Source organism: Chelonoidis abingdonii, chromosome 9 (assembly GCF_003597395.2).
Source record: "Chelonoidis abingdonii isolate Lonesome George chromosome 9, CheloAbing_2.0, whole genome shotgun sequence".
NCBI classification, from domain to species: Eukaryota; Metazoa; Chordata; order Testudines; family Testudinidae; genus Chelonoidis; species Chelonoidis abingdonii.
The window spans coordinates 20,336,257-20,362,601 of NC_133777.1; the positions used below are offsets into that span (position 1 = coordinate 20,336,257).

At 41.5% G+C, this 26,345-nt stretch overlaps 1 protein-coding gene across 3 annotated transcripts in view; it reads left to right on the forward strand.

The window, feature by feature from the left end:
* The window catches only part of SNX29 (sorting nexin 29), a 459,625-nt gene extending 433,952 nt beyond the window's left edge, over positions 1-25,673 (forward strand). For all 3 annotated transcript variants that reach the window (XM_032773958.2, XM_032773950.2, XM_032773983.2), the window contains one exon: positions 21,288-25,673. In XM_032773958.2, the coding sequence (XP_032629849.1) occupies positions 21,288-21,417 (130 nt within the window). In that variant the 3' untranslated portion in view covers positions 21,418-25,673. The remainder of the gene's footprint in view (positions 1-21,287) is intronic.
* Positions 25,674-26,345: the final 672 nt, after the last annotated feature.

Sequence of the window (26,345 nt, forward strand, 5' to 3'; positions counted from 1 at the left end):
GCTCCTTGTTCAGTTGGTTGAGCCTTCTGTACTGCTTCCTGTCCATCCTGACCTGCTCACTTAGGAGCATGGCCACATCCTCCATTCTGCAGTCAGCTCTCTGCACCCTATGGCATGGCTGCTACATGGCTGAATGAAGCAGAGGAGCAGTGCTTGGCGACTGTTCAGCAGGTCCTACTCTACAGTATGAAGTCCTCCACTAGGATGGCCTAGTCAGCAAAGTAGAAGAGGTTCTTGGTGTGGTCCTTGGCCCATAGGACCCAAATGACATCCACGACCTCTTGGAGTAGCTGCTACATTTTCAGAAATTGGACCTTGCGCTCAGTTCGCTGAATGCATTCAGCAGCAATGTCAGCATTTCATCCCCATATTCAGGCAAAATCAGTTTGTTTGTTTTTTCCCAATGCCATGGTGACAAAGTTTCTGAAAGGGCTTTTCCATTTACATCCTCGCCATTTACATCCTGTCGGACCTAAACATAGTGTTGGTGGTTCTAATGGACCCTCCAGTCAAGCCCCTGGCATCCTGTCTGTTGCCCTCCCCCTGTCTCAGAAAACTGCATTCCTGATAGCCATGACATCTGCAAGAAGTGTGTGTGAGTTGGAGGCCTTGGTGGCTGAGCCGCCTTAACACTCAATTCTCCAGGGACAGGGTAATGCTGAGACCATTGCCAAGTTTTTATCCAAGGTGTTCTCTCATTTTCATCTGAATCAGATGGTGTGTATTTACCTGTTTTTCCCTCTACACATTCTCTCCAGTAGAACAGTGCATCCACACTCTGGATATCAGGTAATGTCTAGCCTTTAATCTAGACAGGACTAACCATTTTGTGCTTCACCTTGCCTGTTCGTGTCATATGCAGACCACATGAAGGGGCAAGAGGTCTCTGCACAGACCATCTCTAGATAGATAACATCCCATATCAAGACTGCATATGAGATAGTTTTGGCTGCACCTCCTCAGCGGATATGGGCTCCCTCCATGAGGGCACAAACTATGTCAGTAGCATTGAGTGACATTTCCATACTAGACATTTGCAGGGCAGCCACATGGTCATCCATACATATGTTTATGGACCAGAGCAGATGCGGACCTTGGAAGGGTGGTCCTGCGATCCCTATTTCAGTAAACTTTGAGCCCCACCTCCAGACCGCTTCTGAGTCACCTAAATGGAATACATGTCTGCATCTAGTCAAAGAAGAAGAAATGGTTATTTACTGTTACTGTGTCAAGTATCAGAGGGGTAGCCGTGTTAGTCTGGATCTGTAAAAGCAGCAGAGAATCCTGTGGCACCTTATAGACTAACAGACGTTTTGGAGCATGAGCTTTCGTGGGTGAATACCTCTTGTCAGATGCATGTAGCGGGAGTTATGCCTAGCAAGCAAGCTGAGAATACCGAGGTTAGCTTCAATCAGGGAGGATGAGGCCCTGTTGCTAGCAGCGGAGGTGTGAAAACCAAAGAGAGGAGAAACGGTTCTGTGGTGGCAAGTCCATGTCACAGTCTTTGTTCAATCCGAGCTGAAGGTGTAGATGAAACTGAAGCTCAGCAATTTCTCTTTGAAAGGGCTGGCCCTGAAGTTTAGGTGGCTGGCAGAGATGGCCACCTAAGTCGGCTATAGTGTGGCCAGGGGAGGTTGAAGTGCTCTCCTACAGGTTTTTGTATATTGCCATTCCTAATATTCTGATTTGTTCCATTTATCCTTTCCGTAGGACGTCCAGTTTGGCCGCTAGATACATAGCAGGGGGCGGATGGTGGCATATGAGGCATATATGTACATGGTGTGAGCAGTTGCAAGGTGAACCGCGTTGATGGGTGGCTGACTGGTAGGTCCTGTGATGGTGTCGCTGGTAAGAATGTGGGCAGAGTTGGCAATCGAGGTTTGTTGCATGGAACAGCTCAGGAACTAATCCATGCTAGCATATATATACCTGCCCCTGGGAATTTCCACTACATGCATCTGACGAAGTGGGTATTCACCCACAAAAGCTCATGCTCCAAAACGTCTGTTAGTCTATAAGGTGCCACAGGATTCTCTGCTGCTTTTACTGTTACTGTGATTCTTCAAGATGTGATGCAGACATGTATTCCATAACCCACCCTCTATCCCCTCTGCATCAGAGTCTCCTCTCATGGGCCTTCAGTGCAAAGGGACTGAGGGAAGTCGGGGCAGCGTCACCTCATACAGCTGGGAAGGGACCACAGCCACAAGGCACAAGTGCCACCAATCTATGCGTACTGTTAGGCAAACGGCTTCTTGCAGTAGGTGTGCACGCATCTAAGTGGAATACGTCTGCATCACTCTCAAAGAACCACAGTTAAAGCAAGTAACCATTTCTTACAGAAAATAAGGTACTGGGGAGTCATCTTCGTGAACTACCACCAGTGAATCATTTTGTAAGCTATTAAAACAAATAAATAGTTTAATAAGAAGTCATTTGGTTAGTTGATTAGAGCATGGATGTCCAGCAAATTGTCCATTGACAAATTCAAGTGGCCTGTGGTAGCTCTGGGATCCATTACCCTCAATATCTATTTTTACCTTAGAAACTACTTTGCTAGACACTAAAAATCATGTTCTGAATTTATGGCTTATTACAAAATTCTGTAACTAACAACCTCCACCCCCCAGCTGCTCTCCCTCCCCACCCTCTTTTCCTCCCTATGACTGGAGAGGTGTTAATGGACCACTTCACCTTGAATGCTCCCATGAAATCTGTGTTGTATTTAGTTTCCCAGACCTGAAGAAGAGCTCTGTGTAAGCTCAAAAGCTTTTGTCTCTCATCAACAGAAGTTGGTCCAATAAAAGATTACCTCACTCATTTTGTCTTTCTAATATCCTGGGACCAACACAGCTACAACAACACTACATACTTCAAAACAGTGTTTTTTCTTGAGACTTGCTTTGCACATATATTGTACTATGCATTACAGTAAGATCTGGTATTCTTCAAAACCTGATCTCACATTCTTGGGGATGTGGAACCCACTAAAGCCTGCAAGAGTTTAAAGAAGAGGCACTTTCGAAGGCTCAGTACAGGTACAGTTGGATAAAGATTGAGCCTTTTAAGGTAGCTAGTGTGTCATGAGGGGTCCTAGTGGATGGAGATATGTCATTCCACTGTTGACAAATGCCCTACACCCAAGCTTTGAAATATTATGTAATTCCTTTAGTGATTCTTTAAAATTTAAATTAACTAAGGCTTTCCAAGACTCTAATACATGCAATCAAATAGTTAAATATCTGTTTAAATGTATGTGCATAAGATAAAGAGAAATTCATAAATGGAATTGAAAGATTCAAGAGTCCACGCGTATTTATAGTACTGTATAAAAATGCAGTGTAGTTTGAGGTAGTGTAAGATATCTACTAATGTGGTTTAATTCTGAGCTCAGTAAAACCATTCTGTTGAACTGCATAACCTTTAAAATAACTTCCTCACTAATACATATTTTGGAAATCACAAACTACATAATCTTTATATGTAAAAACTTTGGTTTTATTTTGCATCAGTGTCAGCCTTGGGAATTGATGTGATAATTCCTGCTGAGGTACATTTCCTCCCAAGAGGCTGTACGCATTGACAGGGATTTCAGAGTGTCTTCACTGGCCCAGTCAGACTCTTTAGCAAATACTTGCTTCATTAGAACTACAGTGTCTAGAGGCCAGGACCCAACAAGCCTCATCCTGAGAACCATGACAAGTTGAAATCTGTACTTAGAGAGATTTTTCTATTTACTGTGTTCATGACAGAGATATCTGTGGACTCCATGAGGCTGGTAAAAAGGAGCAAGACAGCTAACTCCAGTGACCAGCCACCAACTCTGATTTAAGTCCTGGAACATGCATTCAAAGCAAATCATCTGTGTCTCAAAATGATCAGTTTGAATTCTTTTTGATGAAAAACTCAGTAAGATGGTTGCCAAGAACCCAGTTAAGCTAAGCATTAACTTTTACTTAAATGAAATCCACAAAGAGCTCCACAAGGGCTGGGTGAAAGATGCCGTAGAACAGCAGCCCTATGTAGGGTGACCAGATAGCAACTGTGAAAAAACGGGATGGGGGTGGAGGGTAATAGGCGCCTACGTAAGAAAAGGTCCCAAAAAATGTGACTGTCCCTTTTAAAATGAGACATCTGGTCATCCTAGCCCTATGTATGTGTTCAGTTGACCCAACGGAGGCTGCACGCTTCTCTCTGAAGTAGAATGGATTAGTGGATCTGCACTCACAAATCCATAGCCAGTGACAGTTCCATGCATCAACAGAAGGGGGAGTCTGAATTTCCCCATTCCCCCTGTTGTTCTGGGCATGATTCTGTGTGGGTCAGAGGAGCCTGAACTCCAAGGAAAATGGAGTGAGATATGCATTCAGGGTCTGCACTGACTGCTACCTTGCTGGTAGGCAGTGAAAACCTCAGGTCATATCTCCTTTTAGGCCAGGAGAATAAAATAATGCTTCCTCCTCCTGAGCAGGCACAACTCTCCCCACCCCACGCTTTTTCATAACAGAATGTATCACCACAGAACTGGACATTCTGCAGATTTGGGGACAAAATATATTTCATGGCATCAGATCTGCAAGATGAGTATACTTTACTCTTTCATTGGAAATAGGATGCAATAGGCACCTCCCAAGAATTGTCCACGCTCAACACCTAGGCACCAGACCAGGTCCCAGAGCCTGTAATTAATCTCTGTAGATTAAAGGGCAATATTTACATTGGGTGTCTATTTGTGACTTGTCTTTTGGCACTGTGTGGCATTTGCAAACACTGTTGGCATAATGTACTTACGTAATCCATGCTCAGAAATATCGCGAGCAAAGTTCTTGAACATTAGTACTTACTGTTTGTTACAGACCTTCTGAAATGTCAGTATCACAGTTCAGTTGCCCTTGAGGGATATGTTTGCAGAGAATAATGAGGAAATTTATTTGAAGTGGTTCAGCATAAGCTAAGTGCTGCAAATACATCAGCCATTCAGGTTTATTGCCATTTAAATTTTATATATAATGCGAATACCATGAAATGAACTAATTAATTATTATTTTAAAGTTAGGTGACACCTGATAATTCATGAATGATTGGGAGCATTCATGAAGGGCAAATGGATAATCACATATTATATTTATTCTGGGAAACATAGTCCAAATTTAAAATTATAAATCACAAAAAAATCCCATTTTCTGTTGCTTTATTTCTTTGCCAATGCATCTGAAACATAAATCAATGGAAGCCTGTCTGAATCTGTTGATTTTTTCGAGTATGCTGTCCTGTGCTTTATGGTGAAAAATATAGAGCTGAGTGGTTCTGCCAGCAGAACAACATACAAGATGAGTCATTCAAAGACAGGAAATATAAGCACAAGTTGATATTGCATAATTCACTGATGTGTTAGAGATTAAACTTTTTTTAGCAACCCTTTATTGAGCGTGTTGGTGTGTGGGACACCTTTGGGAGATGTGTGTTTATTGAGAGAGGCCACTACTCATGCAAAGCTGAGAAGATGACTAGATTGAAGTGTGAGCCACCTGAATACTTTAACTTAAATGTTAAGTCTTTTGAGTTTTCTGTCCAGAGTTTTAAGGCTTAGCCGGCTATCGGAGGAGTCTGGTATAGTCTAAGTGAAGATTGGGTTTTCAAGTTTTTCTGAAAAATACTTATAGCAAAGGTTCATTATTATTTAAATCTTTCCAGAGATACTGATGCCTTTTTAGTATGTTTTTTTGTTTAAATTCCACCTGGTTTTAGTTACTGAGATTGTTTGTTTGCTTTTAACTTGCTGCTATGTGAAATCAGATTTTGTTACAGATTATTGTGGCCACTTACTTGCTGTTCTCCGTGATGTCCACATAGTTCCTCTTTGATCCAGCTAAAAGGCTACAACCAAAATTATTTAGTGGTCAGACAATGTCGTATCCCTCTTTGATTTGCTCTACTAGCTTCACCTTGCCTGTTTTTAATACACTGCACAACTTCATCCTCCCATATCATATTCCTTCTTGCACTTCTTCAACGCCAGCCCAAATGCCCCCTTCGTTTACATCTTCATCTCATCTTGATGAGATTTATGAAATGTACTTCCAAATCTAGAATGTCATGCCTCAATGCTCTGCTCAATCAAATCACTTCATAAAAGTCTAGTATTTTAATGAGGCTCACACAGGAAAGAAATAGAAAATTATAGCTTTTAAAAACTCCAAAAAGTCTATAAAACTTTATCCAAGGTGAGGCCTTTCTCTGTTCAAAAGCTCTTTAGACTAAAGGCCATCTTGTTGTCCACAATAGCAAGCATATTGTTAGACTTAAGTTGTCATCTGTAATAAAAGATAAAAGGAAGAGCTTTTGCTGTGAAAGTTCATTTATTTATTTACTGTAGTTAATTTATCTACCAGAGCAAAGTCATAGTCTTGCAGAACTATATTTTAGAAGTGAATTTCCCATTTCTTAATTTTTTCTCCTATCATATTTACTATTCTTCGCTTAACACCCATGAAAATCCTAATCTTTCTTTAATAAAGGGTTTATTTGACTCTGTTCTACATTGTTGCATGTGTTAATGTCACTCCTGTTACCTTCTAAGACAAATAATGAGGTTACTTTCAGAAAAGCAGCTAAAACTTCTTTATTTGATGGACTAATTAAAGATGAAGGACTTGTTGGTTGATCAAAACAAGATTTTTTTGATTACACTTCTTTTTATCATGCTGTTCACTCTTATCATAATAACAAAAAGGATTTTATTATTAAAAATAATCTCATTGAACTTTTGTGCCATAACATGTTTTTTTTAAATTATTTTCTAAGCAGTGTATTTGCAAAACTCAGAGCAGAGCATCTTAGAAGCTTATTTACTAAGGGGAATATCTGAACAAAGATGAAAAAAATGTGAGTTCCATTGCTGAGAGATGTATCATCCTATTGTTCCAAATCCAAAGAGCTGGGCTTGGAGCAAGAAGGTCTCAAGGAGAATGGGGGAGAGGAATCCTCCCAACTAGGCAACACAGCAGCTGTGCACCTGCTCCTTGGCCTTTGCTGCCTGAATCCCTGCTCCAATGAGGATGTTGGATTTACAGAGTGGGAGATCTAACAGCCCTACTACATCCTTCCTCCATCTGCACCTACATCTCTTTAAAACCCACAGCTCTGGTAATACAGAGATGGTCCATGGGAAGCTGGGTTTGGTAGTGAACAAGGTGGGCTCAACCAAGACAAAGCAATCTAAAGCAGTAATAAGATCAAAAGATTTGACTGAAGGAGTCCAATCAGATGGTGATGCTTTCCTATCACTCAGGCCTGGTTTACACTATGCATTTATACCGAATTTAGCAGCGTGAAACTGATTTAACCCTACACCCATCCACACAACGAAGCCCATTATATCGATATAAAGGGCTCTTAAAACAGATTTCTGTACTCCTCCCCGATGAGGGGAGTAGCGCTGAAATCGGTATTGCCATGTCGTATTGCGGTTAGTGTGGCCGCAATTAGACAGTATTGGCCTCCGGGCGGTATCCCGCAGTGCACCATTGTGACCGCCCTGGAAAGCACTCAGATGCACTGGCCAAGTAGGAAAAGCCCCGCGAACTTTTGAATTTCATTTCCTGCTTGCCCAGCATGGAGCACTGATCAGCACGGGTGGCCATGCAGTCCCAAATCCAAAAAGAGCTCCAGCATGGACTGTACGGGAGATACTGGATCTGATCGCTGTATAGGGAGACAAATCTGTTCTATCAGAGCTCCGTTCCAGAAGACGAAATGACAAAGCATTTGAAAAAATCTCCAGGCTATGATAGACAGAGGCCACAGCAGAGACTCAGCACTGTATGGCAACCGTAACGGAAAGTCAAAGAGTCAAATGGATACTCCTGGAGAGAAGGAGGGGCGACTGAGGACTCCAGCTATCCCTGCAGTTCCTGCAGTCTCCGAAAAGCATTTGCATTCTTGGCTGAGCTCCCAATTCCTGAAGGGTCAAAAACATTGTTGCCAGTGGTTCAGGGAATATGTCCTCAATTTATCCACCCTCCCCCCCCAAAGAAAAGGGGAAAAATTCATTTCTCGCCTCTTTTCAGTGTCACCGTATGTCTACTGGATGCTGCTGGTAGACGAGGTGCTGCAGCGCTAAACAGCAGCATCCTCTCCCCTCCCCTCCCTCTTGGCAGACGGTACGGTACAAAATGACTGATAGCTGTCCTCATCATCATCCTGTGAGTGCTCCTGGCTGGCCTGAGGTCGGCTGGGGGCGCCTGAGCAAAAATGGGAATGACTCCTAGTCATTCCCTTCTTTAGGCTTTGTGTCCTGGAGATTCAGTCCTGGCAGATGGTGCAATAGGGCTGTAACCATTCTCATCATAGCAGCTGGAGGCTGAGCTCCTCTCCCTCCTCCCCCCTTTCATGTCTAATGGAGATTGTGGACTATCATAGCAGCAGGAGGCTGTGCTCCTCCCCCCACCCTGAATGAGTATGGAGATGTTCCTGCCTGCGAATATCATAGCAGCTGGAGGCTGGCTGCCCCTATTATCTCACTAAAAGTCAGTGTTTCTATTCCTGCATTCTTTATACTTATCATCACAAATGGGGGACACTGCCACGGTAGCCCAGGAGGTTAGGGGAGGAGGGAAGCAATGGTGGGATTGTTGCAGGGCACCCCCAAGAATGGCATGCAGCTCATCATTTCTGCGGATCTCTGGGGCTCTGACACCGGAGCGGCTGTGCTCTCTGGGTTCTCTAGTACACTTGCCCCATATTCTTGGCAGGACTGACTCGTATTTAGCTAAAACATAAAGAAGGGAATGCCCAGGGAGTCATTCCCATTTTTGTCCATGCGCCCCCGGCTGACCTCAGCGAGGCCAGCCAGGAGCACCCATGACAGCAGCAGACGGTACAATATGACTGGTAACAGTCATTGCCAATTTCTAAAGCAGCAGATGGTGCAATAGGGCTGGTAACTGTCTCTGCTACCTTGCAAAGGCAAATGAATGCTGCTGTGTAACACTGCAGTACTGCGTCTGTCAGCAGCATCCAATACACATATGGTGACAGTGACAAAAGGCAAAACGGGCTCCATGGTTACCATGCTATGGCATCTGCCAGGGCAATCCAGAGAAAAAGGGCGCGCAATGATTGTCGTTACTTTCATGGAGGAAGGATCGAGTGATGACACTTACCCAGAATCACCCACAACACTGTTTTTGTTCCTTTATCCATTGTGATCTCAACCCAGAATTCCAGTGAGCAGGGGAGACTGCGGGAACTATGGGATAGCTATCCACAAAGCAACACTCTGGAAATCGACGCTAGCCTTGGTACATGGACGCACACCACCGAATTAATGTGCTTAGTGTGGCCGCGTGCACTTGACTTTATACAATCAGTTTTAAAAAAACGGTTTATGTAAAATCGGAGTAATCCCGTAGTGCAGACATACCCTCAGTGAGGAAACTGAATCATAGTATCACAGGAGGTAAGTTGGTTATTTCAGCAGTAGAAGACTTCACTTTTCAAATATTCTTGACATGATAGAGGCAGAGAGTAGGGGATGTAAGAGGAGATGACAAATATCTCCATTTCTCACCCCTGTAGGATGAGGGGGTGGTGTGGCTTCTGCTTGCTTTCTTTTGTAAAAATTTGGAGTTGCGATTTTTATAGGGATAAAATTGTCTTTTATTAGTTGCAAATATGTTAGTGTCTCAGAACATGCTTTCTGAAAATAGTTTACATGCTTCATTTTTTACTATTTCATCCTCTTCTGTCTGTTGTTACTTCTAATGCCAAACATATTGATTATGAGCTGTTTAAAAGTTAATTTGGTAATTAAGGCTGTCTACACTCAATCTGTCAGTCTTTGAATGCAAACGACTTGAGAATATGAAGGAGGAAGTTCCTGGTTAGTCACTATAATCCAGTGTTGTATCAGTGAGTTGAAATTGCTGTTGTCAAACAAATGAACATTACTCCTCTCATTTTTGCATGTAAGATGTATTGTGAATCCTGATGCATAAAATTCTTCTCTGTTTTTAATTACTCCAATATTTTCTGTACATAGTAATATATCTTAAGGGGTGTGTGCAATGATTTTCTCCATTGTACTGGAAAGATAATTATAACGGTAGCAAAAATAATAAATAAATCCAGGTATACATTGAACACTTTTATTTTAAAGCCAAAGTCTAAATGCCATTATTATAGAGACAGTCTCTGAGCACATTCTCACCACTGGACAACAGAGTGATGCAATTCAAATGGCCATGTGTAGAAAGCAAACGCACAATCTGAGTTTACAGTTTGACACACAATCCCCAACATAACATTGTAGAAATGAAGGGTTTGAAGGGAACTGGATGGCCATCAAGTCCAGCCCCCTGTGCTGAGGTGAGACCAAGTAAACCTAGACCATCCTGTACTGATGTTTATCCAACTTGTTGTTAAAAACCTCCACTGATGGGGATTCCACAACCTCCCTTCAAAGCCTATTCTCCAGAACTTAACCATCCTTATACTTAGAAAGTTTTTCCTGATCTCTAACCTAAATCTCCTTTTCTCAGGACTAAATGTGCCCAGTTTTTTTAACTTTTCCACGTAGTTCAGGTTTTCTGAACCTTTTATCATTTTTGTTGATCTTCTCTGGATTCACTTCAATTTATCCATACACTTTCCTAAAGTCTGGTACCCAGAGTTGGACACAGTATTCCAGAAAAGACCTCAACAGTGCTAAGTAAAGCAGGACAATTACCTCCTGTGTCTTATGTAGGACGTTCCATTTAATACACCACAGAATATTAGTAGTCTTTTTTGCAGCTGCATCACATTGTTGCCTCACATTCAATTTGTGTTCCACTCTAACTCCCAGATCCTTTTCAGCAGTACTACCTTCAAGCCAGTTTGTAATTGTGCGTTTGATTTTTCCTTCTTAAGTGTAATACTTTGTAATACTTTACACTTTGACTTTCATCTTGTCAATTTCAGACCAATTTGTTTGTTCTTTTGAATACTAATTCTCTCCCCAAAGTGCTTGCAAGCCCTCCTTTGTGTTATCTGCATATTATATAAACATACTCACCTCTCCATTATCCAAGTTATTAATGAAAATATTGAATAGTACCAGGCACAGAACTGTTCCCTGTTGGGACACCACTAGAGAAGGAACCATTGATAATTACTCTTTGAGAACACTCTTTCAACCAGTTGTGTACCCACCTTATAATAATTTCATCCAGACCACATTTCCCTAGTTTGCTTACGAGAATGTCATGTGAGACTGCGTTAAAAGCCTTACAGAAATCAAGATATACCTGTCTACAGCTACTGGGCCAGAGCCAGTAACTCTGACAAAGTAGGTTGATATGGCATGATTTGTTCTTGACATATCCATGCTGGGTATTCCTTATAACCCTATTATCATCTAGGTACTTACAAACTGATTGCTTTATAATTTGTTCCCGTATCTTTCCAGGTGTTGAAGTTAGGCTGACTGGTCTGTGTGTCCCTGGTTCTCTTTGTTCCCCTTTTAAAAATATATATATGTTTTGGACCTCACCTGTTGTCCTTTAGTTCTCAGAGATAGTTGCTAACATTTCCAAGGGCTTGGCTACACTCGAAACTTCAAAGCGCTGCCGCGGCAGCGCTTTGAAGTGTGAGTGTGGTCACAGTGCCAGCACTGGGAGAGAGCTCTCCCAGCGCTGCACGTACTCCATCTCCTCATGGGGATTAGCTTGCAGCGCTGAGAGCCGTGTTCCCAGCACTGCGGCACCGTTTACACTGGGGCCTTACTGTGCTGTATCTTGCAGCACTCAGGGAGGTGTTTTTTTCACACCCGAGTGAGAAAGTTGCAGCGCTGTAAAGCACCAGTGTAGCCAAGGCCCAAGATAGCTTCAGCTAATTCCTTATGTACCCTAAGATGAATTTAATCAGGCCCTGCTGACTTGATTAATCTAATTTATCTAAACATTCTTTAACCTGTTCTTTCCCTATTTTGGCTTGCATTCCTTCTCTGTTGCTAATATTAATTGTGTTGAGTATCTGGTCGCCATTAACCTTATTAGTGCGGACTGAAGCAAAATGGGCATTAAACACCTCAGCCTTATTGATGCCATCAGTTATTAGCTCCCCTCCCCCACTAAGTAGAGGCCCTGCACTTACCTTTGTCTCTATCTTGTTCCTAACATATTTAAAGAACTTCTTCTTATTGCCTGTTATCCCCTTTGCTAGGTGTAACTCATTTTGTGCTTCAGCCTCTCTCATTTTGTCCCTACATGATTGTGCTTTTCTTTTGCACTCCTCCTTATCAATGTGTCCGTGTTTCCTCTCTTTGTAGGATTCCTTTTTGATTTGCTGCTCATTAAAGAGCTCCTGGAGGAGCCATATTGGCCTCTTACTACTCTTTCTGCGTTTCCTTCATATCAGAATAGTTTGCAGCTGTGCCTTTAACACTGTCATCTTAAGGTAATGCTAGCTCTCCTGAACTCCTTTCTCTCTTAGATTTTCAGATTTTTGTCCCATGGAACCTTACCTACCATTTCTCTGAGTTTGTTAAAGTCTGCTTTTTTTTTCTCCCCAAGTTCATTGTCCTTACTGTGCTACTCTCACTCCTTGCTTTCCTTAGAATCATTAAATCTACCATTTCATGATCACTTTCAACCAAATTGCTTTCCATCTTTAGATTCACTACCAAGTCCTCCCTGATGGTCAGAATCAAATCTAAAATGGTTGTTCCCTAATAACTTCCACCACCTTCAGAAACTTCTTCCAAACTTATTGGAAATGATATTTTGCTGTTTTACTTTTCCAACAGGTATCTGGGTAGTTCAAGTCCCCCATTATTAGCACGTTTTGTGTTTTGGATATTTCTGCTATTTGTTCTAGAAATGCCTCATCCACCTCCTCTTCCTGATGTTACCCCTGTTTTTCACCCCTTTTATCTTTACCTAGAGACTTTCAACTGCTTTGCCTCTCCCCGCCTTCTGGACCTTGGAACAGGTGTTTATATTTTCGATGTGTAATAAAGTGCCTCCTTCCTTTTTTCTCTGTTTGTTCTTCCTGAACAAGCTATATCCCTCTATACCAAAATTCCATTCGTGAGATTTATCCCACCAAATCTCTGATGCCGCCTAAGTAATAATGTAGCTTACGTAATAATACTTCCAGTCCTTCCTGTTTGTTCCCCATACTCCTTGCATTTATGTATAGATATCTAAGATGTTGAGCAAATTCCCCCACTAACTTCCCTCTTGTTGCTCCTATGACCCTGCTGTAATTTTCCGTTTCCCCCATAACATATAGTTCCCTGAGAAGATCACCTTTTTTTATGCTTACCTGTGGGCTTTTGTCACCTGTCGCCTCTGAACCTAGTATAAAACCCTCCTCAGTAGGTTAGTGAGTTAGCATGCAAACATGCCCGTCCCCTTCTTGGTCAGGTGAAGCTCATCTCTTCCCAGCAGTTCTCCTTCCTGGAACAGCTCTCATTTTCAAGAAAGCTGAAGCCCATTTGTCGACACCATCTGCACAGTCATGCATTCATCTTCAGGATGTGCCTATCCCAGCCTGTGCCTTTAAGCTCAACTGTGGGGATAGATGAGAACACAACGTGCACCCCTGACTCCTTCATCTTCACTCCCAAAGCCCTGTAGTCACTGCTGATCTGCTCAGGGTCACGCCTGACAGTATCATTAGTGCTCATGTGGTTGAGCAGTATGGAGGAGTAGTCAGAGGGATGGATAAGCCTTGGCACCATTTCTCTAATGTCTCAGATGCAGGCTTCAGGCAGGCAGCACACCTCTCAGGACCTCATATGAGCCCGACAGCTTTGGGGACATGGAGGCAGGCAGTGCCTCCTCCTCAGCTATTGGTGTCTGTTCCTCACTTCCTGTTGCTGGAACAGCATATTGGTTCTTGACTGCAATGGATGGGGTGGAGAGGTAGGTGGAGCACTATCTATTGTCCTCAGTGGCCAACAGCCAGTCTCCTCCCCATAGAGCAGCGAGTTCTCTTTTCTTCTCCTCTGGTGCTGCTGTAGTCATCTGTAGTCAGCTAGCATCCTCGGCCCTGGATGTTTCCACTTGCGTCCTCGTGCTCCTGGATGCTATTCAGATGAACCTCTTCCTTCTGCAGCTCTCACCTGGTGCCTGGGTGACTCTGGTTGACTCCACTAACAGACAGCTCTTCTTTGGGGGAAAGTAACAAAGAACCAGAAGGTCATTAAAAAGAGCAGTTATTCTAAGCTGTTATCTACAGATGCACCTCAGGCAGAATTTGACACCATGACAAAATCAATTAAACGGAATTGGTATCCAAAACAAATGCTGGGCAGAGTAATCAGGAATGCATACAAGCTAAAAATGACTTAATGGGGAAAAGGAATTGATTGTCCCAGCAGGATGCATTCATCTTCTGGCTCAGACAAATGAAGAATTTAAAAAACAACTGGAAGCTCTTCTGCTGAATAGACCAGCATTTGAGAGGTATGCTAATTCCCACCAGATTTCGCCTACAAAATATACCCTGCAAAGATTGTGATGTTTATAAGGTGATGAAATAAAGAAAGAACTGGATATTCAAATGAACCAACCTAATACAGGCAACCCTAAACCTGGAGACTAACGGTAGCCAAAAGGTTTGTCCTTAAATACAAATGATGGTAAATCTGTTCTTATAGCAGAGGATAAATTAGAAAGGAGAGTGACAAGAGCACTGCACATATTTGTGCCTAGAAAGCTGTTGGCAAAAATAATTTGAGATAGAATACATTGCACTGAAGTATTGCCTCTATATGTATTTGCTAGAGATGCTGGCAGGATCACTGAAAGGTGCGTAGAATGGATTGTACTACTTCACTTGACTTTATTCTCAACTCTTAATTGGTTAATAAGACATCTGGGTCAATGGAAAATGTTCTAGCTGTGCAGGTCTGTGGCCAGGCAATACGTCAGGATTAAAATTATTGCGTTCATCAAAGGGAAACAAGGCACGAGGATAATCATCTTTTCCTTGCTACTTTTTAATCTCCCCTGCCCCCCTCCCAAATTTTTTTTAATGGTTTCTACATTTTGTGGCTGTTTTTTGTAAACCCGCACTTTCAGTGCTCAGCAGGCAGTCTGCCGCTGAAACTGACGAGTGTGAGACACTTTCAGATGCTGGCAGCCTTGTCCATCCTGTTTCTACAGAAATGGAAGTTGGATGGACTAAAGATAAGGGGAAGATTTAAAAAAAAAAAATCTTGAAAGCTCCTAACTTATTTTTGCCCATGCGACATCTGTTTCCATGGAAGCGGATCTGAGCACTAGCAGGTGAAATTGAATTTCAGCTGCTGGTGGCTGTTTCCATAGAAAAGAATGGTAGATGGGTAAAAATCCAATTTCTGTATTATAATATTCCATTTTTAAATTCTACATAAATGTTTTTAATAAACTAAGCAAAATAATTCCATGTTTAAATACAATTTAGATCGTGATGTTCAAAATAGGTTTAAAAAATTCATCATTAAGCCAAATGCTCTAGGATTCTGTTTTCAGTTACACTGTTGTGGAGCTGAAATGGCTCCATTTACGTCAATGGAGTTACTTTGGATTTACACCAATGGAACTGATAACAGAATTTGGTATTTTTATCCTAAATTCACACCAGTTGGGTTTTTTCCATCCAATCAGATATACTCCAAGCAGTCCACCCTTCTTAGCTAAGATTTTGTCCTATTGATCCATAGCTCCTTATTGGGAGAAAATCCATTTTGTACCCTTTTAACTCTATCTCCTTTCTTTTGATGGATTCTCTTCTTTCGGTCAAAAGCAAAGGTGAGTGGCTTCCTGTTGGGCTATTACTGATAATTCATGAACATGCCAGCAGGAAGAGCTTGTGTATTAAAAGATACTTCTAGTAAAACAAGCACTGAGTTACACTAGGTGTATATAACACTGTTTTCACATACAGCATAAACTACTGAATAGTCAATAACTGTCTGTTTTGCTGCATGAACCTACCAGTTGTCAGCAGTGGCCATCATTCTGGCACATTGAATCCTAGCCTTAAAAGTAATCTTGTTTAATATGAGAAATGCCAGTCAAGGCAAAATTTGTTTATTTCTTCCCTTTTGTAAATCTGATGCCTATGTATACTGCAAATTATATGTTTTGTGACAAAACTCCTCCTCTGCCTTGGTGAGTCCTGTGTTTTTTGGCAGATTTGCTCACCTCAGAGGTTCATAGCAGCCTTCAGTTTGTCCACCTCTGCTGGAAGCTCAAACCTACCATTCACTCAGTTAATCTCATCACTGGCCAGCATGGAGGACCTGGAGAACAATACCCACAGTCTCTGTGTTCCATCTAGTGGGTCGGGGACAGGCCAGATCCCTTTCCAAATTAAATCTTCTCTTCTGGTGTTCCTCACAGACCAGGTCAACTCCTGTGTCCAATCAGGAGTTGGGAGGGTAGGGGTAACCCGGGCCCGCCCTCTGCACTGAGTTCCAGCCCAGGGCCCTGTGGATAGCGGCTGTCTATGTGTCCTGTATCAGCTGAGTCACAGCTACAGCTACAACTCCCCCAGCACCTTCGTTATCCTCACCGCAGGATCTTCCCCCTGAAGCCTGATCATGCTTGTACTCCTCAGTCCTCCCGCAGCACACCTTCTCGCTCCTTGCTCGCCCTCCATCAACTGATGGGAGATCCTTTTTAAACCAGGTGTCCTGATTAGTCTGGCTGCCATAATTGATTCTAGTATGTCCTTAATTGGCTCCAGGTGTCTTAATTAGCCTGCTTGTCTTAATTGGTTCTAGCAGGTTCCTGATTTCTCTAGTGCAGCCCCTGCTCTGGTCACTCAGGGAACAGAAAACTATTCATCCTGTGGCCAGTATATTTGCCTTCTACCAGACTCCTGTATCCCACTGGTCTGGGTCTGACACAGTATTTATTTTTATTGCTTCCAGTTTAGCCTTGGAAGTCAGGTAGCTAGGGTGGAACTGCTGATACCTGTTCCAGGAGACCAGTGGGCTATAACATAGCATTCCCATGAGCTTAATAGGGTGAATTGGCTTAAAAAGTCATTGTATCCAAAACTCACTTGTTATAGAAACAGGATAGCAAACCAAATGGATTTATGCGCATTTCGACCCAGCCTGTTAGGCCTAACAAATGGAAATGGTCATGGATTTCAGATAACTGCTGAACTTATTACATGGATGACAAGCTGGAATGTTAGAACTCTGTTTGCTCCAGGCCAAACTGAGCTAGTAGCAAAGGAGTTAAGGAAATTACAGGTTCCCTTTGCTACCCTACAAGAGACACATTGGCTGAGTATAGGAGAATTGACAGGTAGAAGTTACACTTTCTTTTACTCTGGTCATTCAAATGGACACACAAAGCATAGAGATAGGGTTACTATAACAGTGGACAAGAAAACAGTTACTTCAGTGAACAGCTGGAAACTGATGTCTGAGTGGATTGGCTTAGCAGAGTTTACTACTGCTTACGATAAACTATGCATACCGGTGATCTGTTATGCACCAGCAGAAGAGAGGATGGATTTTATCAGCAGCTGGATAATACTGTAGATGAGATTCCTCATCATGGTAGGATCCTGATAATGGGATATATGAATGCAAACATTAGTAGTGGACATGGTAAGCAAATGAATAGTGTTGGACCACACAACATCATGATGGCAAACAATAATTGGAAAAAGTTAAAAACTTACTGTGAGATGCATGATCTAATATTGGTGGGATTTGGTTTCTTCACAAAGACACAAACAAGGTTACATAGAACTCATCAGATGGTCAAACCAGAAACCAGACTGACCACATTATTATCAGTAAAAAGCATAGACTGTCACTGATGGATATTAGTCTACAGAAATGCTGAGTGTGGCAGTGATCATGAATGGGAACAATTAAGTTAAAGTCCAGGAAAAAACGATGGGTGCAGCTGGAACTAAATTTTTTCTTGATAAGATAAAAGATAACTCTGTGAGGGAGGCATAATAGGTGATGCTTGGAAGGCCTTTCAAGATAGTAATTTGTGATGATGAAGAAATCTCCCTATAGTCTGGCTGAGAAATATTCAAGGAAACAATATAAAACACAGTGGAGGGAAGTTATTGGAAGGCATAAACAAACAAGGAAAAGCTGGACAAGCAACAAAACAAGAACATCACCATAAAAGTGTAAACAAGTCAAACAAGTCCACTGGGAAAGTGGAAGGAGTAAAAGCATTATGCAAAGTGGTGAAGAAATTACAAAGATTGGACAAGCAACAGTTTTGGAAAGAAGAGGCTCAGCAACTAGAGTTGACCTCCAGAAATCAAGCTATGAAAATAATACACAAACCAATTAAGTTATATGGAAACACAATCAGGCCAACAATACAAGCAGCAAAAAAGGCTACCAGTGAACTGACAGCAAATGTCAAAGACATGCTGGAAGTACGGAAGGAGCATTCTGACAAAGTCTGAACCCTGTAAAAAGCAACAGAGTCCTGTGGCACCTTATAGACTAACAAATGTATTGGAGCATAAGCTTTCATGGGTGAATACCCACTTCGTCAGACGCATGGATCTGAACCTTGTAGTTCATCCAGATGCAAGCATTCTAGTCACACTAGGTGAATAGGGCAGCTTTCAAAGAGAATGGACATCTGAACTACCATCAGAAGAAAAAATAGAAAGAGCAAGTGGAGCTGTTTAAAAAAAAAGACAGCTGAACAGCTCAGTTGCTTAAAAGCCAATGGGACAAGTGCTATCGAAGCATTAGAAAAATATAGAAAAAGGTATTGGAACAAGAGGAGTCACCAGATGACTGGCTAAAGGCAATAGCTGGGCCAGTCTTGAAGAAAGGAGATCCTGCAAATTCAGATAATTATGGAGGAATAAGCATATCATCCGTACTGGAAAAAATTATGATGAAAGTAATTATCAATGGATTAAGGCTAGTTTTAGAAAAATTAGTAGGCGAGGAACAGTGCAACTTCAGACCAACTCCACGTTGCATTTATTAATTATTCACTCTCTGACAGTTGATGGAACAAAAAGTGAGAATAGGGGTTAAAGATGTTCGGTGTTGCATGAACTTCACAAAGGCATTTGCTTTGGTTTATAGGAAAGCATTATGGAAAGTAGCAAAATCATATGGAGTTTCAGATAAGATGATTGCAATTATAAAAGCTATGTATAAAAATTATTACTGTTCTGTAAGAATTGGTAGAGAATTAAGCAACTTATTCAAGTCAGTTTGATGTAAGACAAGGGGATATAGAATCGCTATTACTTTTCTTCATGTTCTTAAACATTAAGAATGTTAGATGAGTTAGAGGATGTGACATTGGATGATCTACAGTTAAACTCCTTAGTTTGGGCAGATGACATCATACAACTGGCAGACACATGTGAGTTGATGATGATGCTCTTTGCTACCTTGGATAATTGGTGTATTAATATGGTAAGAATAGTATAATCATAAGTAGTAATTAATTCTCTCCCTCAACACCTATATTAATAAAAATAGAATAGAAGTAACATTAATATGCACAATTGAAATTGATTCAGAAAGCAGGATCTTCTAGGTACTGCATATAGCTTTTGTTAATTTGGATTCTCCAGGGCTGTGACGTCACAAAATGAAAAATCATAAAATCTGGAAATTTTGAAATGGATATCTAATTATCTGTGGCTATCACAGAGTAAGATTATGAACCCAGCTGAATTTTAGTGTTTTGATTTTATTGACAAAGCAAGCAAAGCACTAAAGTGGTAATTTGTAAACCTTGCTATTATTACACAAGAACAACAAGTGTGTTGCTAAGAAGTTTTGAGATTGATGAGAATTTTATGCAATTATTTTCATGTTGCGGACTTTCTGGTCACAGCGGAAGAATAAGTACTGTGCTAGGAACTTTAGTGAACTTTAGTTAAAATCGGTATACTTAAGGCTGTATTGAAACGGAGGCTAGTTCAAACTATTCTGCTAGGGAAATGCACAACAATGAAATGTCACACTGCTATTTGACAAGCATTTTTATTTTCTGCTAACATTTTCAATTTAGCAACTGACTTTGGCAGGGTATTTTCTGGAACCACTGTCCATTATGTTGGGGAATATTGGCAACTGTTTATTAGCCTTACAAAACTAATGGTTACCACTGACAAAATGAAGTACTGTTGATTGACTTACCTTACTAAAATACTCTGCTCCCTGAGGATGAATTCTGCACCCTTGAACAGAGCCTTTACAAGGCCTATGTCCCACTTAGGTCCATCCCATTTAAGCCCTCAAAATACATCTTAAATGGAATCTAAGTGTGCCTGTGATAATAATACCACCTCTTATACAGTGCTTTTCATCAGTAGCTCTCCAAGTGCTTTTATGAAGGAAATAAGCCTTAGGCAGGCTCTCTGCACAGTGGTAAATGCCATCCTGCAGGGTGAAGAGATCTACATGGAGTTAATGCGTTGTTTGCTTCAAAAATACATCAGCTTTCAGCCAAAATAGTAAAGACTGCAGAAGAGCATCTCTCTTCTTAATTCATCAACTCAGATTGAATATTGGTATAAATAGCTGATTTTTACATGTCAAAATAACTTTGACTTTGAATGCTGCATAACCTTGTTATCATTTGGCTGGTTTGTGAAATGCTAATCAGTGATGTTGATTGAGACGTGTGTAAACTGTATAATTTGAAGCTCTGTAGAGTCTCTAAAAGTTTGGCAAAATACAACATTATTCCTTTCTGCTGTGGTTTCTGGAGGTGTCTACAGCCTCTGAATGACACCTATGTAACCAGAAACTTCCGTTACTGCTTTTTGTTCTTAAGAGTATTTGCTTTCCAAGTTATTTTCAGAAGACTCATTCATGTAAGATCATAGTCTGTTGTGGGCCAGAATAGAACGAAGAATTCCCAGCAGCAGTGTGTTACTAACGTATTTCATCACGTAAGGATACATCCATCCGTAATGAGAAGAATGTTAACTAAGGCATCATCCAAGCTTTTGTCTAGTTTGCCTTTACATATATCACTTTCAAATGCTTTTAATGCCATCTCTGAATTTCAGCCCATTGAGTTATGTTTTTATCTTAGAAATTACAGTCTTCTATAAAGTACTACTTGTTCTCATTTTTGCAAGAGTGCATTTGTAATTCATACTCCAGTTAGCAGTATAAATAATGCAAGTCCATGTAATTAAAGATATGTACTGTACTTTGCCATCATGTGCTGGAGTCTCATAACATATCCTTTTTCTGCATTTAGAATAACTACAGGAGAATTTACACACAACATTAACTTATTCTAGTGTTTCTTTTTCTTTTTTCCTAGTGATATCCAACCTGTGAGAGAACCAGTAAGCAAAAGCAATCGCTCAAGAGTGGCTACCCACTTTCCAACGCTATCTCGGCACCATCAAAGGGAGCCACGGAACCTGGAGCCTCAAAGTGGTGATCTCTGACCCTTTATATAATTGTGAACATCAGCACCATGTACTTTAAACTGCCCTGTGATTCTGACCTATCCTATACTGTTGATTATGAAAGGCCCTGGGGAGAATATAGCTGTATTGAGTTAATTCCTGAAAGGAGACTCTCAATACTAAGGTTCATCATTCTAATTTAACAGGTCACTTTCGAAAGCAGCAAGCATTTTCCCAATGGAATATGAGGGCTCTTCACAGAGCACTCAGCAACTTGTACATACTTCCTTTGTTTTGTAAAGCATTCTCTTTTCTTCTAAACTTACTCCACTACTTTGAGTCCCTTGTTTGTGCTGTAGTGTCTCGTACACTCATTCCATCTATTTCTGTTCCTGACATCTGTGTGCATCATGTTCGGAGAATATTATTTTTTTCTTAGAAGTACAACTGTAACTATCACTAATCAATATTTGTCACAAAGTTGTACTTAAAAAACTTTCCTAACCCATTGCCTTTTGGAAATGGAATGACTGTTGCTTTTTCATTATGATCTTCTGATATATTCAAGAGTCTTTTATAAACATTACGAAGTAAATGACAGAAGGAAAAACAGTAGAGAGGGCAAAAATAGCCTGTGTGTTTCTAGTCAGATATTCCCAGAAGCTCTCACTTGTGAAGAGTAATTCTACCAAAATGGAGATTCTAATAATTTTTTATTAAAATTTTTGTTTTTGCTTAAAGACAAGGTGCAGTACAAGTCAGCTCAAGGAGTTTAGCAAAAAAGGAAACACAAAGTTAACATGTTACAGAATAGAGTATTCCAGCATTTGGCTTTGTTCTGTTATTGATTTCTTGCTGATGTTATTATAAAAACAGTCTCTCAGCATAAAGAAAGGGGACATTTGGGCATTCTTACAGCTACTTTGTAAGACACATGAAATGCTGTTGCTAAAAAATTGCTTAAGTTGAAAGTGCCTGTCACCTTTTTACTGGAAAGTGACTTGTAACGATGTTGTGAGAACAACTAAAGAAAACTGGGAGAATAATTGTTACAAGTGCTGTAAATCCTGAAATGGATCAACTGGAATCCAGTTCACAACATCTGTTAGCTATACTGCCACAGGCAGTAAACTATGCTTTAGCCATCTTTTTTTTCCTCCGGTAGAGTCTTAACCAATATTCTTTCATGTTTACTAAATAATATATTCTGGTTTACCTGTGCACCAGAACAACTCTTCTCACAAGTTGTTTGGATAATCTGTGTTCCCATAGGCTGCTGAATTGTCTGGCTATACCGAAAGAAGGACAGGAGACACCTGATATAGTTTTAATCAGACTGCAACTTTATTATTAGATGTCTATGACTACCCAATAGATAAAAGTGTATCATGCAGGTAACTCCATGATCATTCAGTTACTACCTGGAAGGCTTCTGCCAGCCCCCATCTTTTTCCATGCAGGTCCCCCACCCACCCATTGCTGGGACCTTACCATCCACCACCGCCCTTGTAGGAGGGTTAAGGTGGGCTGTAAGAAAAGGGGGTTGTCTCCCTGCCATACCATGTATAGGAGCCCTGAAGCCCCTCTCCCACCCTGTTCCATTACTTTAACCCACACTTCCTTTTTAAGTCCTTTACCAAGCCATTTATCCAGTCACTGTACACATTTCCTGTGGAGTGCCTGGACAACCGTCCCACACTTAAATAACGAGTTGCGACATATAGCCTAACTCCCTTCGCTGTTAACCATAACAAAACCATCCCTGAACCTGCTGTGGAAGACAAAAAAACCCACCCCACCTAGGCCAATCTGCTGATGAGGGAAAAAGTCCTTCCCAGATGCCCTAAAATAAATGGCTAGCGTGATGCCCACAGCAGGTCCTGACCAAACCTGGTATTTTGCCACCTGAAGGAGAGGGAAAGGTAGGTGCTGCCTTGCCTGCTCTGTGGAAAAAGAGCTCCTCATGCCTAGGCTTGCTCTTCTTCAACTCCTTCTCCCTTCCAGTCCCAGAGGATGAGTCAGAGTCACCACACTCACTCCACCCCCTTTTGCAGCAGCTTCTGACCTCTCTCTCTCACCCTCAAAACACTGATTCCTTTCCCTCAGCAAGCCAGACAACGGCCCCCTGCTTAAAGGTGCTTGTGGGTCATTTTTGTTATTGACTGTCAGTTTATTATGTTAAAACCTGACAGTAGTTATAGAAACCCAAGGGGTTAGGTTTTTTTCAGAAGAAGAATCGACTTCTTATTAATGCACTTTTTTGAATGTAGATCTATTTTAAAAAGTCTAATGAACTGAGACCCATATTCTTCAAGCCTATGTCCCATTTTGTGGCACTTATTCACGAGTAGCCTATTGACTTCAGTCGGACGACTCGCATGAATAAGGTTTGCTCAAAGTGAATAATGGTTGCAGAACTGAGTGTGAAGAACAAGTCCTGTAATCCTAACATTGACATACACTGTCATAGATTGCACTGAGTGATGGGAAAAGGCAACCAGCGGCAACCAGGTATTAACATGCGAGACCCCAAAAGAAAAATCATGTCCCAGAAATCAAAAATTGTTCTGTTACTTGCAGTCTTATCTGCTACTGCAGTATCTTCTGCATATTGATAAGAGAGCTCTTTTACAAATGAATCCCAACAAGCAGCTTATCAGAAAAGCTAGATGTCTTGGTAGAATCAGAAAATGAGTTAATATTGGTGTTTGAATCTGTTTAAAAATAAAAAATAAGATCTGTAAGCAGACTGCAGCTAAAGCCTCTCCAAACCAATTAATTTGATGCATAACTTGTATTTTGAAGTTTGTCTTTGTTGAAAAATTCATAGATTGAATCTGAGTTCCACTTCGAAAGACTAAAAATTCATATCTTTAAAAGGTCTAAAGTCTTTACGAGATTGACAGGAGTGTAATCTGTAATTCATATACCAAATTTTGCCTACTAATGTTGAATTACAGATTGAATTGAAAGCCTACCTTGCATAAATTCCTTTGGGGAGAATTGGATGTAGATGTGTTTATCGCATGAATCTGTTTTCATCTTCAAAAAATAGTTCACAATGTACACTTTTCTTCCCTTCTTTGAAAAGCTGCAAATGGTAAGGAAACTAATTTAGCAGATACACAAGTGCTAAACATAGAATGACGTGTACTATCCATATTTTTAAAACTGTTCTTATTGGCTCTTTAAATTATCTCTTTCTCTCTCCTGATTAACTTGCCTTGCCTAATTTTTAGTATATGAACAAATATGCAAAAATACTGGACTTTTTTACAGTGAACAAGTTGTTCTCTGCTAATTTTAGTATAAAATTACTCATGGGTAAATTTTGCGCCATTGCACTTGCGCAGAATTCATGTCCCTGCAGATTTTTTTTTGCTTTCCCGCAGAAAAATTACTTTCTGACAGGGAAGCAAGGGGAAGCTGCAAGAGCAGTCAGGCACCGCTCCCTAGCTGTACAGATACATCATTTCAGGCACCCGGAGCAGCCAATGGAGAAGTAAATCACCACAGAGCTGGAGATACCAAGCTAGTGACTCCTACTCTGAGCCGGGTTCAGCTGCTAGTCCCAGCTGAGCTGGAGGCAGGCGAGGATGGGACTTCCTCTTCCCCCTGCAAGGAGTGGCTGGGGCTGTGTCAGATTCACACCCAGAACCCCCACACACACACTCCCACAGCTGCAGGAAGCTCTGCATCCTCCCCTGCTTCCTGCCCTCATCGCTTCACAGCTGCAGAGGTAGATGTCTGTGTATGGGGAGCTGCTGTCCCATCCACCCAACCACCGTGCAGCTGGACCTCCCATACCCAGACCCCCCCACCAAACCTCCCCCTTACACCCAGAATCCCCCTAGCCCTTCATACCTGAACCCCATCCCACTGAACCTCAACCGCTGCAGCTGTATTCTCCCTGCACCTAGACCCCCTGCCTCCAGACCCCCGCCCCTGCACCCGGACCACCTCCCACTGACCTCCCTGCACTCAACACCCCCCACAAGCCCCACTCCCTGTACCTCCACATCCAGACCCCCACGCCACTGACGCCCAACTAGCTGCACCCAGACTCCCATGCCACCAAGACCCTCACCCCCAGACCCCTCTGCTGAGTCCCAGTCACTTTCACTTGGAAACCCCTGCAGAGTCCGATTGCCCCTGCACCTGGAACCCCCTCAATGGGGGGGAGCTTCTGGGCATTCAGATCTCCCACACCTAGTCCCCCCACTGAGCTGCCTCCTTCCAGATTGTCCCACACAGAATTCTCTCACCCCACACCTGGATCCCCCCACACTGAGCCCCCACACTTGGACAAATAAAACTTGCAGAATTTTAAAATATTGTGCACAGAATTTTTAATTTTTTGGCACAGAATGCCCTCACAAGTAAATAAAATGTATATATGCTACTAAGATTAGGGACTGCAGAGAACCTTTACTTTATGATATGAGCTTGTGTTACGTACTGCAGTTATTAATCCACTTAAATACTCTTCTTTTGTCTCTTTAAGAAAATAATTCAATGGGATCTCCTCTCCAGAATTAACACATTATAAAAGGTTATACAGTGTCTGAGCCTGCAATCTCAGTAGAAACATTCAATAACAGATTATATGATATGAGCCAGATCCTGCTTGCTTTACTCACGAGTACTATGAGACTACTCACGTGAGTTAAGTGAATAGAATTTAGTGTTCTAAGGATTCTGGCCAAGATTTTCAGAATGCCTACTGATTTTGGATGCCCTAATTTTTGGCACCTGAGCCAAATGGGGCCTAGTTAGTCAGTCAGTCAGTGCTAAGAACTCATCCTCTGATGATCAGGCCCTTTAAAATATTTTGGCACTGAAAATCTTGACCATCTAGTTTAAAGAATCTAGTAGGTTTATATCATGTATGCATAAAAATACTGTAATCATAACAATAGTTCTGTTAAGTGTATAAGAATAATTTCAGTTCCTCCCATATATCATTT